This window comes from Taudactylus pleione, unplaced genomic scaffold (assembly GCF_031769625.1).
Source record: "Taudactylus pleione unplaced genomic scaffold, aTauple2 ptg000113l, whole genome shotgun sequence".
Classification (NCBI taxonomy): domain Eukaryota; kingdom Metazoa; phylum Chordata; class Amphibia; order Anura; family Myobatrachidae; genus Taudactylus; species Taudactylus pleione.
In genome coordinates this window covers 10,791,784-10,808,149 of record NW_028284515.1, presented here as the reverse complement: position 1 = coordinate 10,808,149, position 16,366 = coordinate 10,791,784, and the positions used below count along the sequence as shown (strand labels likewise).

General features: G+C 39.8%; 1 protein-coding gene across 2 annotated transcripts in view; it reads left to right on the top strand.

Moving 5' to 3' along the window:
* The window catches only part of LOC148525094 (coiled-coil domain-containing protein 170-like), an 89,419-nt gene that overhangs the window by 58,463 nt on the left and 14,590 nt on the right, over nucleotides 1–16,366 (top strand). For both annotated transcript variants that reach the window (XM_088471324.1, XM_088471325.1), the window contains 2 exons: nucleotides 165–482; nucleotides 14,274–14,474. In XM_088471324.1, coding sequence (XP_088327450.1) covers nucleotides 165–482; nucleotides 14,274–14,474 — 519 coding nt within the window. The remainder of the gene's footprint in view (nucleotides 1–164; nucleotides 483–14,273; nucleotides 14,475–16,366) is intronic.

Below are 16,366 nucleotides of genomic sequence, written 5' to 3'. Positions count from 1 at the left end.
TCTGTCTTTATTGCTATGCAGCCACTCTTGTGGTTTCTGGTGCAGTTGTACATGCTCAGTCGACATATACTCTAATAAGTCAAAAGATAATAAGGGTCACTTTAGGGTAAAGCCAAACAGATGATTTTGAAATAACAATGCCCATTTTTTTCTTTTGCAAATAGGAGAGAGATGAAGCTGTTCAAGCCAAGAAGAGTGTGGAGATAGAAATGGGCATTCTACAAGAGAAGTTAAAGGACAATCACATAGAATGGGGTAATCTCCATCAGGAGCTTATGGAAAAGGATAGGAAAATAAAGGAAATGGACAGGACTCTGCGTACCTCCGATTATGAGGCTAAAGCCTCTCACAGCCTGCACCAAAACTTCATAAGGCAACTGGCAACAATGCTCAGCAATGGATTTACAGCCGTACCTGGAAACGAAGAAGCAGTAAAGAAAAAGATCCAAGAACTCTCCAGTAGTGAGCACACTTGGAAATCTGTAAGTAGTAGTCACAATACTGGACTGTATATACACACGTCAAGGTCTCAACACCTATGAAAAAGGCAGGAGGAAATATGGCCTCAATATAAGAGAGAGTACCCTTTAATGGGGAATTGCAATCACTGATTCAACATCAAAACAGCTAACCCAACACTTATAACATTACATTTTATACAACTACCACATATTTAAAGTGCATTATACAACATTTGTACTTGTACTGGGCATTACACCATAATTCCTATTTATTAATATTAAACTTTAATGAGGTTACCACGGTGAATAGCAAAAAACAGCAGAAGATATTAATTATTCAGTCTGCCCAATATATACACCAATATACACACACACGGTAAGGCAACCACTTACCTTAATAGTGGCATTGGACTGAGGAATTCTGTAACACATGAAGTCATGATTTTACACAGGTCACAAATTCAGGTCTAAGATGACCCATATTCATCATCAATAAAAAGGCTTTTTTCTAAGTTTTCATAATTCTCATTTTAATGTAAAATCCCTATTCATCAATCCTGTAACAAAGGAGATATCTCTCATATCTGCTTGTTAAAAAACTATCCTGGAAATGTTCACACTCCCCATACTGAAATATGGGGATGTTAAAATTGTGGGATTCATCAAACTCCGAAAATGCATTATTTTTGGAGTTTAAAAGTGAAACTGTTCATCATCTTCAGATGGCGTTCAGTTTCCCTATTATGCTAAACACTGCTAACAAGATGCCGGCAGCATGTGTAGCGGAGTGATCTGTTCATATCACTCACGCTATGCTGCTCACCCATCCACAGCCCGTCTGCCTGAATGTTGCAGCAGTCTGTCCGGGTGTCCCCTGCCCGCTGCCTCTGTCCCCTGCCTCAGTCCACTGGTCACTGCCTCAGTCCCTTGCCCGCTACCTCCACCCCCTTGTCCTTTTCCTCTATACACTGCCCACTGCCTCTGTCCCTTGCCTGCTGCCTCTGTCCCCTGCCCGCTGCCTCTGTCCCCTTGCTTGCTGCCTCCTTCCACTGCCCACTGGCGGTGTCCCCTTAACTTACCAAAGAAGACGCTCCCTTCTGTGTCTTGAGGGTGGGGCTCTGGCTCCAGCTCCCGCTCCATTTCCACGCTAATCATGAGAATCATCCAGCAGAAGCTGGATTTCTATAAACAGAAGGAGAAAATGAACACTAATGTCTCCGCAAAAGGAGGCACTTTTCGGAAGTGATAATTTTATTATAGACAAATGATGAATTACACTATTTTTTGTAATTGTAAAATGAGAATTTAAAACAAAATTTTCTCATTTCACAATTTTTACATGATGAATAGAGCCCTAAATATCCCCCCCCCCAAAAAAAAATATTTACTCCTTACATACACAAGTTTACATACACTGCAGTGATGGCATTAGAACTCACAGACTGTAAACCATTACATCAGAATTCACTGCAGATATATCTGCACATCGTGCTGTGTGTGCAGGCGGTCACATGACTGCCTGTACACTTGCTCAGGGCCGTAACTAGGGTAGTGCCATCTGTGCCATGGCACAGGGCACCGCAGGGCAGGGGACACTGTTTGGGACTCTCAATTTTCCTGTTTATTATCATTCTCACGTGTAGCTTCCTCTTCTTTTATCCACAGCATCTCCTGGCCTCCCCCATCTCTTCCCTAACATTTTCCCATGAGACCATGGCCCCTTTTTGGGTGTACTATCTTATGTCTCTATTGAAAAATGGGGAAGGGGGGGGGCAATGCTTTTTCTGGCACAGGGCACCACAAAGTCTAGTTACGGCTCTGCACATGCTGCACAGGCTGCCAGTGACTGACACAGATGTAAATGCCCACCCAGTTGTGACGTCCTCATCGTGGCCGGTCCGGGAAGCACATAGCACGAATTTGCACTGAATTGTGTCATTGTGTCCCCAGCCCCTGCTACACAATGCCGTGATTATCAGAATTGTGAAGCGGGGACACGATTCAGTTCAAATATCATTTAACGGCCTCCCGGACTACCCCCTTTTGCCGGGTAAGTAGGCTGCTTGTGGGCGGATGGCGGTGAGCACGGGAGATTTGTTCACTATTCCGGGCAGCCAGGAGCAGCACACGATTTTCAGGAGCCTCCCTGCCATTCTGAGAGAGTAGACAAGTTTGACTTAAAAGTTAGAGACACTCTTCATGATAGATTAGAACACATTTACATGCTACTTTATACCTATTTTAATTTTGAATTTAAATATAAGTTACATTTTAATAAAGTAATTTAAGTGTGCGCCCACAAAAGAATTTCTTCTTTCCTTTGCGCTCTTGCAAAAGAATATCCCTTTAGTTTGAGTATTTTTTGCAGCACCAAAGTAAGTAATTTACATTCATTTATACTAACAAAATTTGAATTGTTGGTCATTACAATATTTATCTAAATATAATACACTTTAGTTCTGACCAGGAATACTCTCTTTCTTTCCGTGAAGGGAATATAGGGCCTGATTCAGAGCCGCTCGCTCTGACAGAGGAGCGCTCGCTCTGAATCAGGGCCGGGCTTTTTTTTTTCTGGATCGGCCTCTTGGCCGCTCGCACAGCTGTGGGTGACCTCCCACAGCTAATGCGAGCGGCCATGATGATGGTCGCGATGGTCAAGAATATCGCGACCATCGGGCTTGTGACGAGACCCTTGTGGTAGGGTCTCGTGGCCGCAAGCCCCAGAGAGATTTCGGCTCTAACAGAGCTGGAATCTCTCCACCGACATCACACGTGATGTCAGTGGGGCTGCCCCCAAACGGCAGGCGTTCTCATGGGAACGCCTCAGTTTGGGCAGCCACCCCCCCCCCCGGCCCGCCCACCAAAGGGGGCGAGCTGTCACTCAACATCGACAGCTCGCCCCCTTTGGTGCGAGACCCGGAGCGACGGATTGCCCGCCGCTAGCCGGGCCTTGCGCATGTGCACGACGGAGCCGGCTCCGTCGTGCACATGCGCTGCGGGCCACCATCGACCCGGTTGCGAGCGCTCATCGCTTGCGACCGGGTCTGAATCAGGCCCATAGATTGGAAGCTCAATTGGTGCAGGGACTGATGTGAATGATTAGGTATTCTCTATAAAGTGCTGCATAATATGTAGGTGCCATATAAATAACATTTAATAATCCCTTGTGCATAATATATCAGTAAATACAAGAAAAAAGAGAAAAGCGCTCCGTGGTAAAGGGGTATATAGATGTAAGAATGTGTAAAGGATTTGTGGTCTGGGTATTGTGATCTTAATAGCTGTAGTGTTTAGTGTAAGTGGAGAAACTACATTTTATGGTACATATATATAAATGTATATATACACAGACATGTATACACACATATATATATATATATATATATATATATATATATGGTTCTCTTTTAAAGATAGATGTATGACGTCAGGTAGGCAATAACTTGAGGCTGGGAGTTGACAAATAATTAGGAATTTGTCCAATGATTATTGCGGATAATGTCTTAATAATTAAAGCAATCAGTCTCTCTGATTCTGACAGGTGGGCAACAACTGTAGGCTGGGTGTTGTAAATTAAAATATGATATAATATAGGCCTTATAAAATGCCAGAGAATAGGACCATCTGTCCTTATGTAATTGATATATAATAATACTGTCAATCTATCTGGCTATACAGGTAGACAAAAACTGTAGGCTGGATGTTGCAGTAGGAACTTTCTATTATGATGAAAGCTGTATGCTGTGGATGCCACCTCCTCTGTAGTCAACGCCACTTCAAAAATAGGAAACGCAGTATCAGGATGTCTTGTGACACTATATTGCAGTGTTAGGTAAGTGAGACCTACTTACCCTGGGTGGATGTCTGCTGGTCTGACTCCTCCTTGCGTCCAGGTGGGCTAGGTGCATGTGATCGAGGGATCCATAATTATGTAGCATACAGATAAGCCAGTATTGACTAAAAACTAATTTATTGAAAAATATAATTGAACAAAATAACTATACACCGTATGGTATTATAATCATAAATAGTCAGCATATGTCAGATAATGTCCCAACGCGTTTCATCCCTATTGTGGGACTTCTTCAAGGTCAAAAGGTCCTTATTGTAACCCTACCTTCTATTTATAGATCAGTGATCCTGTGAATAGCGCCAGAATGCGGTGGTGAGCCGCACTTCCGGGTTCCGTGATGTGCACATGCGCACATCGCGCGTCTATGCATATAGAGGTAAAACTTCAGTGGCAGGATTATGTCCCCTACTGTTTGGATAAGCGGAGTCCACCCATAGTGTGGCCAGGCCTTGTGGTGACGCTGTTGCAGTATGTCTGCATCGATGACAGCGGACATCTTTGGTGTGTTGGATCAGACGGAGACAGGTCATAGCTAACAGTTGCTATGTCCCTGATTCACTGATCGCGGTGGATAATAAAACAAGGGGGCGAAGAGAGAGTACCTATTTGTATACTTAATAAATTGATTGGGAGACAGAGCAGAATTGGAAACAGACCCAATAAATAAATAAATGCAATAGCAGAGGCCTATTGTATAAAAGAAAATAGTGTGTCCATACATAAATTCTGTTATTTACGCACCAATAAATATAGATTAAAATATAATGAAAAGGCCATTATTTGTGTGATCGTAGCTAAGGTAAAGTTATGCCTTAATTTTATACTCTGCATAATAATCGATGAACATGATACGGATAGACAGGTTTAATTGGAGATATGGTTGCATAACTAGAGTTAGACCACAGAAAATTAATAGAAATAAATGAGAATAAATACAGCCATAGAGGTTCATATCTTATAGCTAATACGGATAGATCAATAAAATTATAATAATATGATGAATGAATGTGTATATCAATTGAGTTGATGATTTGGTCAGTCATCACTGGAAGCCACAGGTTTAACAATACTACCCAGGACACAAATACGAGGAATAGAATTGCCTATGTGTCTTAATTGAGAAATATACATGTGCGGATGGAACACACGTCTGGCTTTATTAGCTTAAGGATCTATATTTAAACCTTCAGGGTGTAATGTTTGCAGATCATAAATCCACCTACTTTCTAATTTGTCTATTTGTGTTATTTTATTGCCTCCCCTCCAGTTGTAGTTCATCCTGTCTATCTCTAAAAATTTGAGGCCTTTGGGGTCGCAATTATGAATATTTTTGAAATGTTCAGAGACACTATGATTTTCAAAACCCCTTAAAATATTTCTCACATGTTCATAAATCCGGACTTTAAAGGCCCTTGTTGTGCATCCTATGTATTGTAGTCCGCATGGACATTCCAAAAGGTATATTAAATTGTCACTGTCACATGATAAGGTTCCACTGATTTTAAATTCCTTATTGGTCTGGTGGGATACTATCTTGCAAGTGGGTTTTGTGCTCTTGTAACCCAATCTGGTGCAATTTCCACATCTCCCACAGTGGTAAAAACCCTCTTTGATGTTGTCACCTACGAGGGTAACCTGTCTGCTTCCTTTGTCCACCTTTAGATGATTTCGGACTAGTTTGCTCTTAATATCAGGGGCTTTACAAAAAACTACATCTGGTTTAGCTTGTAGGAAGGTTTTAAGGTTATTGTCCATACCCAAAATGTGCCAATGTCTATTAAGTATCTGCTTTACTTTATGTGATGCTCCAGTATATTGTGTCACAAAATAGACTTTATCTTGCTCATTTGTGTTTGACAGAACCTTGTTGGAAGGATCGATCAATTTTTCTCTTGGTGTAGCTTCCAACTGTTTAGATGCTCCTTCTACTACCTCCATATTGTATTTTTTCTCCTTGAATTTTTGTTTCAAATCTATACTCTGTTCTCTGTAGTCAGATATATTGGTGCAATTTCTTCGTAAGCGTGTAAACTGCCCCTTGGGAATCCCCTTTATCCAATTCGGATGGTGATTACTGTGTGCAAAAATATAGCTGTTAACATCCACTTGTTTATAATGTGTCTTAGTATGTAATTTGGATTCTTTAACAAAAATCTCGAGGTCTAGGAATTCTACCTTAGTTCTACTATAATTGGAGGTGAACTTTATATTCCTATCGTTGTCATTGATGTAATCAAGGAACTTTGTTAGGGATAATTCATCCCCTCTCCAGATACATAACGTATCGTCTATATACCTCTTCCATAGGACCAAGTTTGCCCCAAGTCCCGCATAGGACCAGATTTTACTGTCCTCCCAATGGCTCATGAAAAGATTTGCGTAACTTGGGGCAAACTTGGTCCCCATAGCTGTCCCTCTCCGCTGCAACTAAAAATTCCCATCGAACCACATGTAATTGTGGGTCAAAATATAATCTATTCCGCATAGTAGGAAGTCGCATTGTTCTAAATCCAGATCTCCATCTTTATGTAAAAAGTAACTTACACTATTAAGGCCCTGTTGATGGTCAATAATCGTGTAGAGTGAGGTGACGTCGCTGATAACCAACCAGAGATCTTCACCCCACTCTACATTCTTTAACAATTGAAGTACCTCCGTAGTGTCTTTTAAATACGCCCTTTGACGCTGTACATACTCCTGTAAAAAATTGTCAATGTACTGGGATAAGGGAGAAGTGATGGAGTCGATCCCTGAAGTAATTGGTCTGCCGGGGGGAGTAGTGGTGTTCTTATGAATTTTGGGGAGATAGTAAAAAACCGGAATCACTGGATTGGGAGTTGATAAAAAGTTGTGCTCATGTTTATTAATGATGCCAATGGTCCTCCCTTCATCTAATAATGCTTTGAGTTCGAGCTGAAATCTATTAGTGTGATCACTATTTAGTTTCTGATAGGTGTTGATATCGTTCAAGATGTTGTATGACTCTTTGTCATAATCTAGCCTATTTAGGATGACAATTCCACCTCCCTTATCTGCAGGTTTGACCACTAGTCCCTTATCTTTCTCTAATTCTCTTAATGCCTCCCATTCTCCCTTGGAAATATTAGATCTTTGATGGACCGATTGTGGTACTAATTTCTTGATATCCTCCAAGACTGCCTTTTCGAAGGTTTTAATGCAACAACCCTTTATATAACTTGGATTAAATGTCGACTTGGGTCTTAAATTAGTGTGCTTGAATTTGTCTGTAATTGCGTTTGTCTCTATACATTTGCCTTTGACTAGGAAGTATTTTTTGAGGCATAATTTTCTAGTGAAGTTCTTGACGTCTAGATAAGTCTTAAACTTATCTAGTTTATTAGTTGGAGCAAATTTAAGTCCTTTATTGAGTAAAGTAATATGTGGTGTAGTCAGATGATGGTCACTTAAATTAAAGATGCCTACTGGTTGTTGATTGGAAGACAATCTTGTTCTTCTACTCTGCTTTTTTTGACCTCCCCGACAACCTCGTCTGGTGGATCTAATTTCCTTTTTACTCTGAGCTCCGTTCTCTGTTGGTGGTGGCTGGTGTCCAAGTCTAAAAAGCTGTCTCCCCATTTTGGTTCTGTGGTTGTTGGAATAATTGGTTGTGTGACAGTCTGTGTAGGCTCTAAAGAGTCCTGATGGTCAGGTTCTAAACTGGTCTTTCTGATGTTGTCCTCAACAAGGTCCTGCCATCCCCGTTCAAAAGATTGGCGTGCTAGTTGTGATAAATGTTCAGAATCTATGTCCTCTATGGAGTAAACTGAAAAACTATCATCTGTGGACATGCTATCATCTCCAGATGATTGACTGTGTACTGATAGGTCTAACAGATTGATCGTGTTCTGTTGTATTGCAGGAACTGTGTGTAGTCTCTTCATACATTCCTGATATGTAAGATTTAATTTTTTGTATATTGTAGTATTCGCACCAATTGTCCATTTGCCATTAGCTAATTTATGTTTATTATTTCCATTGGTGGATTGGTCACTAACAATTTGTAATGGAATAGTAAGTTTGTGTGAAGGATTAATGCACTTGGTCGTCTTAATCTGATTAGTCTGCTTGACAGATTTACGTTTGTTCGTGATCCCAAATTTGTCTCTCAATATTTTGGATCGTTTGGTATCTATCACCATAGATTCTTCCCTATCTAAACGTTTTTAATAGGGATGAAATGCGTTGGGTCATTATCTGACATATGCTGACTATTTATGATTATAATACCATACGGTGTATGGTTATTTTGTTCAATTCTATTTTTCAATAAATTAGTTTTTAGTCAATACTGGCTTATCTGTATGCTACATAATTATGGATCCCTCGATCACATGCACCTAGCCCACCTGGACGCAAGGAGGAGTCAGACCAGCAGACATCCACCCAGGGTAAGTAGGTCTCACTTACCTAACACTGCAATATAGTGTCACAAGACATCCTGATACTGCGTTTCCTATTTTTGAAGTGGCATTGACTACAGAGGAGGTGGCATCCACAGCATACAGCTTTCATCATAATAGAAAGTTCCTACTGCAACATCCAGCCTACAGTTTTTGTCTACCTGTATAGCCAGATAGATTGACAGTATTATTATATATCAATTACATAAGGACAGATGGTCCTATTCTCTGGCATTTTATAAGGCCTATATTATATCATCTTTTAATTTACAACACCCAGCCTACAGTTGTTGCCCACCTGTCAGAATCAGAGAGACTGATTGCTTTAATTATTAAGACATTATCCGCAATAATCATTGGAAAAATTCCTAATTATTTGTCAACTCCCAGCCTCAAGTTATTGCCTACCTGATGTCATACATCTATCTTTAATAGAGAACCATATAGGTATAGACAGGGAGCGCTCACCGCAACAATCACCAAACAGATGATTGGATAACTGATATAACACTAATTTAGGGTATGACTCTAATTTCTAAGTAACCACGATCATCCCTGAGAGTAGATTATTCATTTACATTTGATGTTATTTTGTTAAACGAGAAACTAATATTGAATACCATCACGTCTAATTGACATAAAGGAACATTCCTCGTTTTGGTGAAGATTTTCTAGTGTAGTGATATACGTTTTGTTTGCTACTTTATAAGTGATATTAAGTAGTTCAGGTGTGAATCACAAGTTGCAAGTGATGAACACCACATTGAAATGTTGGAGAGAAAATAAAAGAAAAGGGTGTAAGAGACATTGCGCAGAAATGTATAATGCATCTATTTTTCTATCGTTTGTTTTTAATTTTTATTATTTTCACTTAAATTTTCTATTTTGTTGGCTCTCTCTCGTTTTCTCTCTCCCCCCCTGGGGGACTCCGGGGCCGGAGGGTTCGCATTCTTCAAAAAAGGTGGTCTCCGCTTGCTGGGATGGAATGCCACGTTTTAACTTAATTTTGTTCTTAGACTGTTTTGTCCCACAGCAAGGTATTGGATAAGACATGTCTAACGATATGAATACTGGTAACACTGGGTCAAAGAAATCTGCAATATTCTATTATAAATACCATTGCTGATCCTAATGGAAGATTTTTGATTATTGATGTAGAGATTCAGGGTACCTGTTATACTCTGGTAAACTTGTATGCACCAAATGTTTCACCTCAAGAATTTATAGGAAGGGTGATGGACATCTTGGCGCAACGTACTAACTATGCATTGATAGTGGCGGGAGATTTCAATTCAGTGGAGGATCCCTCATTAGACAGACAACCGACTCCCCAATCAACTAATATGGCAATATGGAGACAATTCCAATCTTTTAAAGCAAACCATCAACTTACAGATGTTTGGAGGCTATTGAACCCTACAGATAAATCATACACCTTTTACTCTGCAGTACATAGATCTTGGTCGCGAATCGACTTGTTTCTGGTCTCAGATAGCTTGGTATCTAGCATACAGGATTCCAGGTTGCATTCAATTCTAATATCTGATCATGCGCCCATTACAATTTCTTTGAGTTTAACGCAGTCATCGAGGGGCTTGAAACATTGGAGGTTTCCGTCTTATTTGTACAAGTCCACTAAATTTAAAGATCACCTACTAGTACAGTGGATGAATTATCAAGACGATAATATAGAGGCATGGGATACACCAGCAATTTTTTGGGGTGCATCGAAGGCTGTAATGCGGGGACAGATCATAGCTTTTGTCTCTTCCCAACGGAAGGCAGAAGTTGCTGTGTATAAATCAATGTCAGAGGCCCCAACTTTAGCTTTACAAAATTATATAGCAGACCCTACTGATGTTTCTAGGGAAACATATGTTCAGGCGAAACAACTCTTAGAATCGCACCTTTTATCCCAAGCTAAAAAGGATGTACTGTTCACTAAGCATAAATTTTACAGATGGGGGAACAAAGCTGGAAAGTTGCTTGCTAACATGTCAAAGCCCTGGCGTAGAAGAACGTATATCACAGCCATTAAAGATCCGCATACCAATGCTTTACTCACTACGAATAATGAGATTATGAGTAAGTTTGAAGAGTACTATAGGGACTTGTATAGAGATCTTCCTTTTGATCAATCTCGATATGATGCTTTGATCCCTGATGACTTGTTGCCTTTATTAACTATAGAACAACAGGAGGCACTCTCTGGGAAAATAACACTGGATGAAGTGCTGTCGGTTATTTCACAGTTACAACTCGGGAAATCACCAGGCCCAGATGGTTTTCCAAACGAATATTATAAATTATTGCGGCATCAGATGGCCCCGATTTTAGTGGATTTGTTTAATGACATAATAGACAACAATTCTCCATTTCCATATTTTACAAATACTACTACAATATCGATCCCTAAACCTCAAAAGGATGTACAAAAATTAGAATCATACCGACCTATCAGTTTGTTAAATACAGACGCGAAGTTATTAGCTAAAATTATGGCAAGTCGCTTACAAACTATTTTGCCAGAATTACTAACTCCTCATCAATTGGGTTTTGTAAAAGGGCGTCATTCAGTTCGAGGAGTTAGAGCGGCTATTGCTGCAGTGGCAGTGTCAGCTGGGGCATCTTCAATTTCTACTAACACTCTATTAAGTTTAGATACGACAAAGGCTTTTGACACAGTGTTATGGCCCCATCTATTTAACGTATTACAAATGCGTGGGTTCAACTCTTCATTTATCGGATTGATCAAATATCTTTATTTATCCCCAATGACGTCCCTAATGATAAATGGCTGTACTAGTGCACCTATAGAGATGTTCAGAGGTACAAGACAGGGGTGTCCCCTTTCACCCCTCTTATTTGATCTAGCTATAGACCCGCTGATTAGAATACTGGAGAAGGACGATCTTTTTAAAGGGATAAAAATTGGTTCTAAAACAATAAAATTAACAGCATTTGCAGATGATATAATGCTTTACATTGCAAATCCTCATGACTGCCTAACTCATATATTGGGGCTTTTGAAAAGTTTTGAAGAAATATCAGGGTTCGCGGTGAACATAGGTAAATCAGAGGCACTTTATTTGGGTTCGCGCAATTCATTGCCATGTCTGCCTAGTGATGTTCCACTTAAATGGGCCAAAGACAGGATTGCATATTTAGGTATTGTACTTCCTAGCAATTTGGCAAATTTATATCCTTTTAATTATAGACCCATTATAAAAAAAATTTCGGACGAGTTGGATGGCTGGAGGAATATCACTCTGTCATATATGGGATGCGCAAGCTTAATCAAAATTATTTCATTTCCAAGGTTAATGTACACGCTTCAAATCCTACCTTTGTTCATTACAGTTAAGGATCTGCGTCTTTAAAATAAGATATTTAGGTCCTTTATATGGAATGGTAAATGGCCTAAGATTAGTTTGTTAAAATTGCAACAAACCAAATTGAATGGTGGAATAAGCTTTCCAGACATCAGATCATATAATAAAGCAGCTATGTTCCGTTATTTGTCGGATTGGATAAATGGATCAGAGAATTATGCCAATACATCACTTGAGCGAGAGTTTTTAGGCCAGGATGATTTGATTACGTTTTTTCACTCCCGTGACCAGGAGTTACCAACTACAATTAAAACTGATCCATTATTGTGGAATACAAAACGAGTATGGCACTTGATAAGACAAGAGGCGGGCCTTAACTCACACAAATCATTATTTCTTCCTCTCGTAAGAAATCCACATTTTCAGTCGGGGCAGGCGACATATCCATTCACAATATGGCGAGTGGGTGGCATTCAGAGAATAGGCTGTTTGGTAGATAAAGAAGCATGTCGGGTTTTATCTTTTAGCGAAGCTGCAGAAAAGTATAATGCTTTGTTGGGGTTCCCCGTGGCCTTCCTGCAGGCACAGCATTATATCAACTCAGTAATCCAGGTGTTTGTGGCGGAAGATTGGAATAATCCAGTAGATGACCTTCTTTCCAAGCCTCCGATACTCAAGAAAGCTATTTCTAATTATTATCAGTATTTTAAAATATCTTTGGATCACGCGTCCAATGCTAGGGGACTTTCGCAGTGGGTTCAAAAATTTCCTTTGTATACAGTGGAAGAGTTATTGACTGCCCTTAATTATTCCTGTAAATTTTTAACATCAACAATATATGTGGAGATGTTTCTAAACATTTTTCACAGAGCCTATTTGTCTCCGCATAGAAGTTTTTTAATGGGACGTTCGGTTTCTCATTCCTGTTATAGGTGCAGAGAAGATAATGCAGACTTATATCATTGCTTTTGGTCGTGCCCAATAGTCCGAGGGTTTTGGTTACGGATCAAACGATATGCGGAGTCAGCTTTACTCAATTATGTCCCTTTCATTCCAGAGTGGGCTATTTTTGGCATTATACCTACAGATACGAGGGCTAGCAAAGGAAGCAGAAGACTGTTATTGGCAATTAATGCGGCTGCTCGTAAAACATTATTGCAGGAATGGATTTCGACCTCCTCCCCATCTTTTGTGTTATTTAAAACAAAATTATATAACATATTTCGAATGGATTGGGTAGAGGTAGTCTTAGAGAAGGAAAAGAAAGTGGAGAAATTTTTTGATATGTGGGAATCATATATATCTACATTATCCCTCGACATGCGGCGCCAAATATATTATAGTGTGAAGGATACATCTTGGTTTTTACTCCAGACTATTGGAAATATTACACCAATAGACATCAACTCTACCACGACCTAATATGTTTTCATCAGATACAGGTGATTATGGTTCCTTTGGGGGTGGGGGGGGAGGATTGGGAGAGAGCTCTTTTTGTTTTTGTTTTTGTTATAGTATTGTTTATTTGTTTTTGGTTGTATTAGTCAGATGTTGAAAGTTTTAAATATTATCTGATATATAATATGTTCTGATAAATAGGATATATACAGTGTTTATATGGTGGAGTACTGCTATCATAAGCTATATATCTGTGTGTGTGGTTTTTGATTTTTTTTTTTTCTTCCTTGGTAGACACACTGTTACTCTATTATGTTCACAACAATTATGATCTATATGTCTACTGTATTCTATGTATATTTATACTTTACGTGATTGTTATTTTGATGTATTTGATTGTGCTTATGTGCAGTGTCTCAATAAAAGAAATTGTTTAAAAAAAAAAAAGAGAACCATATATATATATATATATATATATATATGTGTATACATGTCTGTGCATATATATATTTATATATATTTACCATAAAATTTAGATTCTCCACTTACACTAAACACTACAGCTATTAAGATCACAATACACAGACCACAAATCCTTTACACATTCTTACATCTATATACCCCTTTACCACGGAGCGCTTTTCTCTTTTTTCTTGTATTTTCTGCTATTGGGAGAGTTTAGGACACCTTCCGGGAAAGCAGCTAGTGGTAATAACTGTCCCTTGCATGTGAGCGCTGACTGTCTTTTCTCTGTGTTATTTACATAATATATCAGTACCTGAAAGTACTCTCTCTCTCCTAAACACAGACATGCGAGGAGCTTCAGCAGAAAGTTCTCAAACTAAGCAAACAACTAGAGCAACAACGAGATCTATACCATGAGGTTATGAGCAAGTCTTACAAGGCTGAAGAACTGCTGCAGGAACATGAGGGTTCTTTAAAACATTTGAAGGGCAAGCTTGCCTCAGAGGAGATGATCAAAGATAGTTTCAACATAGAAAGAAAAAAGGTCTGTATGCATATAAAACGGAATGGGTATGTAATGGTGGCTTTCGGCATGCCTCCTGTCACAATACTGACAGCGGCATCCCGATGGTTGGTATCCCGACAAGAGTCGGGTAAGTATACTTACCCTCCACCTTTCTCCCCCTAACCCTCCCTTCTTGTAGCCTAACCCTAACCCTCCCCGTTAGTGTCTAAACCTAAGTCTCCCCCCTTCATGCCTAAACCTAACCCTTCCCCCTTAGTGCCTAACTCTAACCCCTCCCCAGTGGTGCCTGACCCTAACCCTCCCCCCTAGGGGTGCCTAACCCTAACTTTCCCCCCAAAAAAAACTAACACTAACCCCGCTATGTAACCTAAGCCTCGCCCCCCCCCCCCCGCAGCTAACACTAAGGACTCCCCGGACTTACCTTGTTCGGACAGGCATCCTTCTGTGTTCCTCCTTCTGTGTTCCACGTTGAGATTAACATAGACGTCGGTATTTCGACGGCTATCTTAAGTCCCTTTTTGGGCTTCAGCCGTCAGGATTTAGACCAAACTGCTATGCCTTTCGTCCGTTGGTGCATCCCTCCTTCTCCCCTCCAATGGCATTGCCAGCTTCACCCACTCACAGTTTCCTGATTGCAATACTCAAAGACAGTGCTGCCCTAACTCGCTCCTTAAGGTACCATAACAGTCCAGGATATCCATGCTTCAGCACGGATTGTTAAATCAAAATGACTGATTTAGTCACCTATTCTTAAGCATGGATATCCTTGATGTCTGGACTTGGGGTTCTTAAGCATGCATATAATGGGAGAGTAACCTTCTAAGTGCACTGGCCCTACCATGAAGCATGACAGTGGGAACTTAATGTTACAGAGATTCTATTCTGCTTCAAAGACAAAATTAAAATGGATGGAGCAAGATGGAGTAAACATTTGGAGGAAAGCCTGCTGCAGACTGCAAATGACCTGGGGTAGATTTACTAAAGCCTCCAAAATGAAAAAGTGGAGGGGTTTCCCACAGCATATAACCAAAAAGTAGAAAACTTTTTCTAAAATGAACTAATTAAATGATAGCTATCATTAAATGGCTGCTACGGCTACACCTCCATTTCACCTTTAGCTTCAGTAAATATGCCCCCTAGTACAGGGGTAGACAACCTATGGCACTCCAGATGCTGTGGTGCCTTGTCATAGTTTTTGTATTAGGGCATGCTAAAACTGTCGCAGGGCATGATGGGATGTGTAGTTTCACAGATGCTGGAGTGCCACAGTTTACCTATCCCTGCTCTAGCACTTGGTCGAATATTTATATTCGGGCAGGACAACCTTCCAATGTAAGTGTTTAAATACAATTAAACTCAATATCCTAGAATGACCCAGTAATGGTCCAGTCCCTGATCCCGCCATTGAGAATCTGTTCAATGATTATATAATAGCTGTTCACCAACCATCCCATAAGCAATATTGCAAAGTAAAATAGGAGAAGATTAAATTGTCCAGATGTGCAGAGCTGGTATAGATTTACCAAACAGAAACTAATGGTGTTTCAACCAAATATTAAAAGAAGGGTGTGAATATTTTTGTGGAAATCAATTGTCTGTTTTTTATTTGTAATTAACTATGAAAATCATTGCAGTTTTTTATTTTTTTCATTTCACATTACAGAGTATTTCTGCTTGGATTAGTGCTAACAATTTCTGGTTAATCCGCTTAGTTTACACTAATCAATAAATTGAAATATGAATAAATGCCATAGAGGTGAATACTTTTTATAGCCACTGTAATGTATTCAAATCTACTGAAGACAGGGTAACAACTGAGGCCAGATTTACTTTATTGCCGAAAAAGTATTTATCTTTCACTTAATTACCTGTAAAGAGTTTAACAGCGTCACTTTACATGTCTCTAAAAA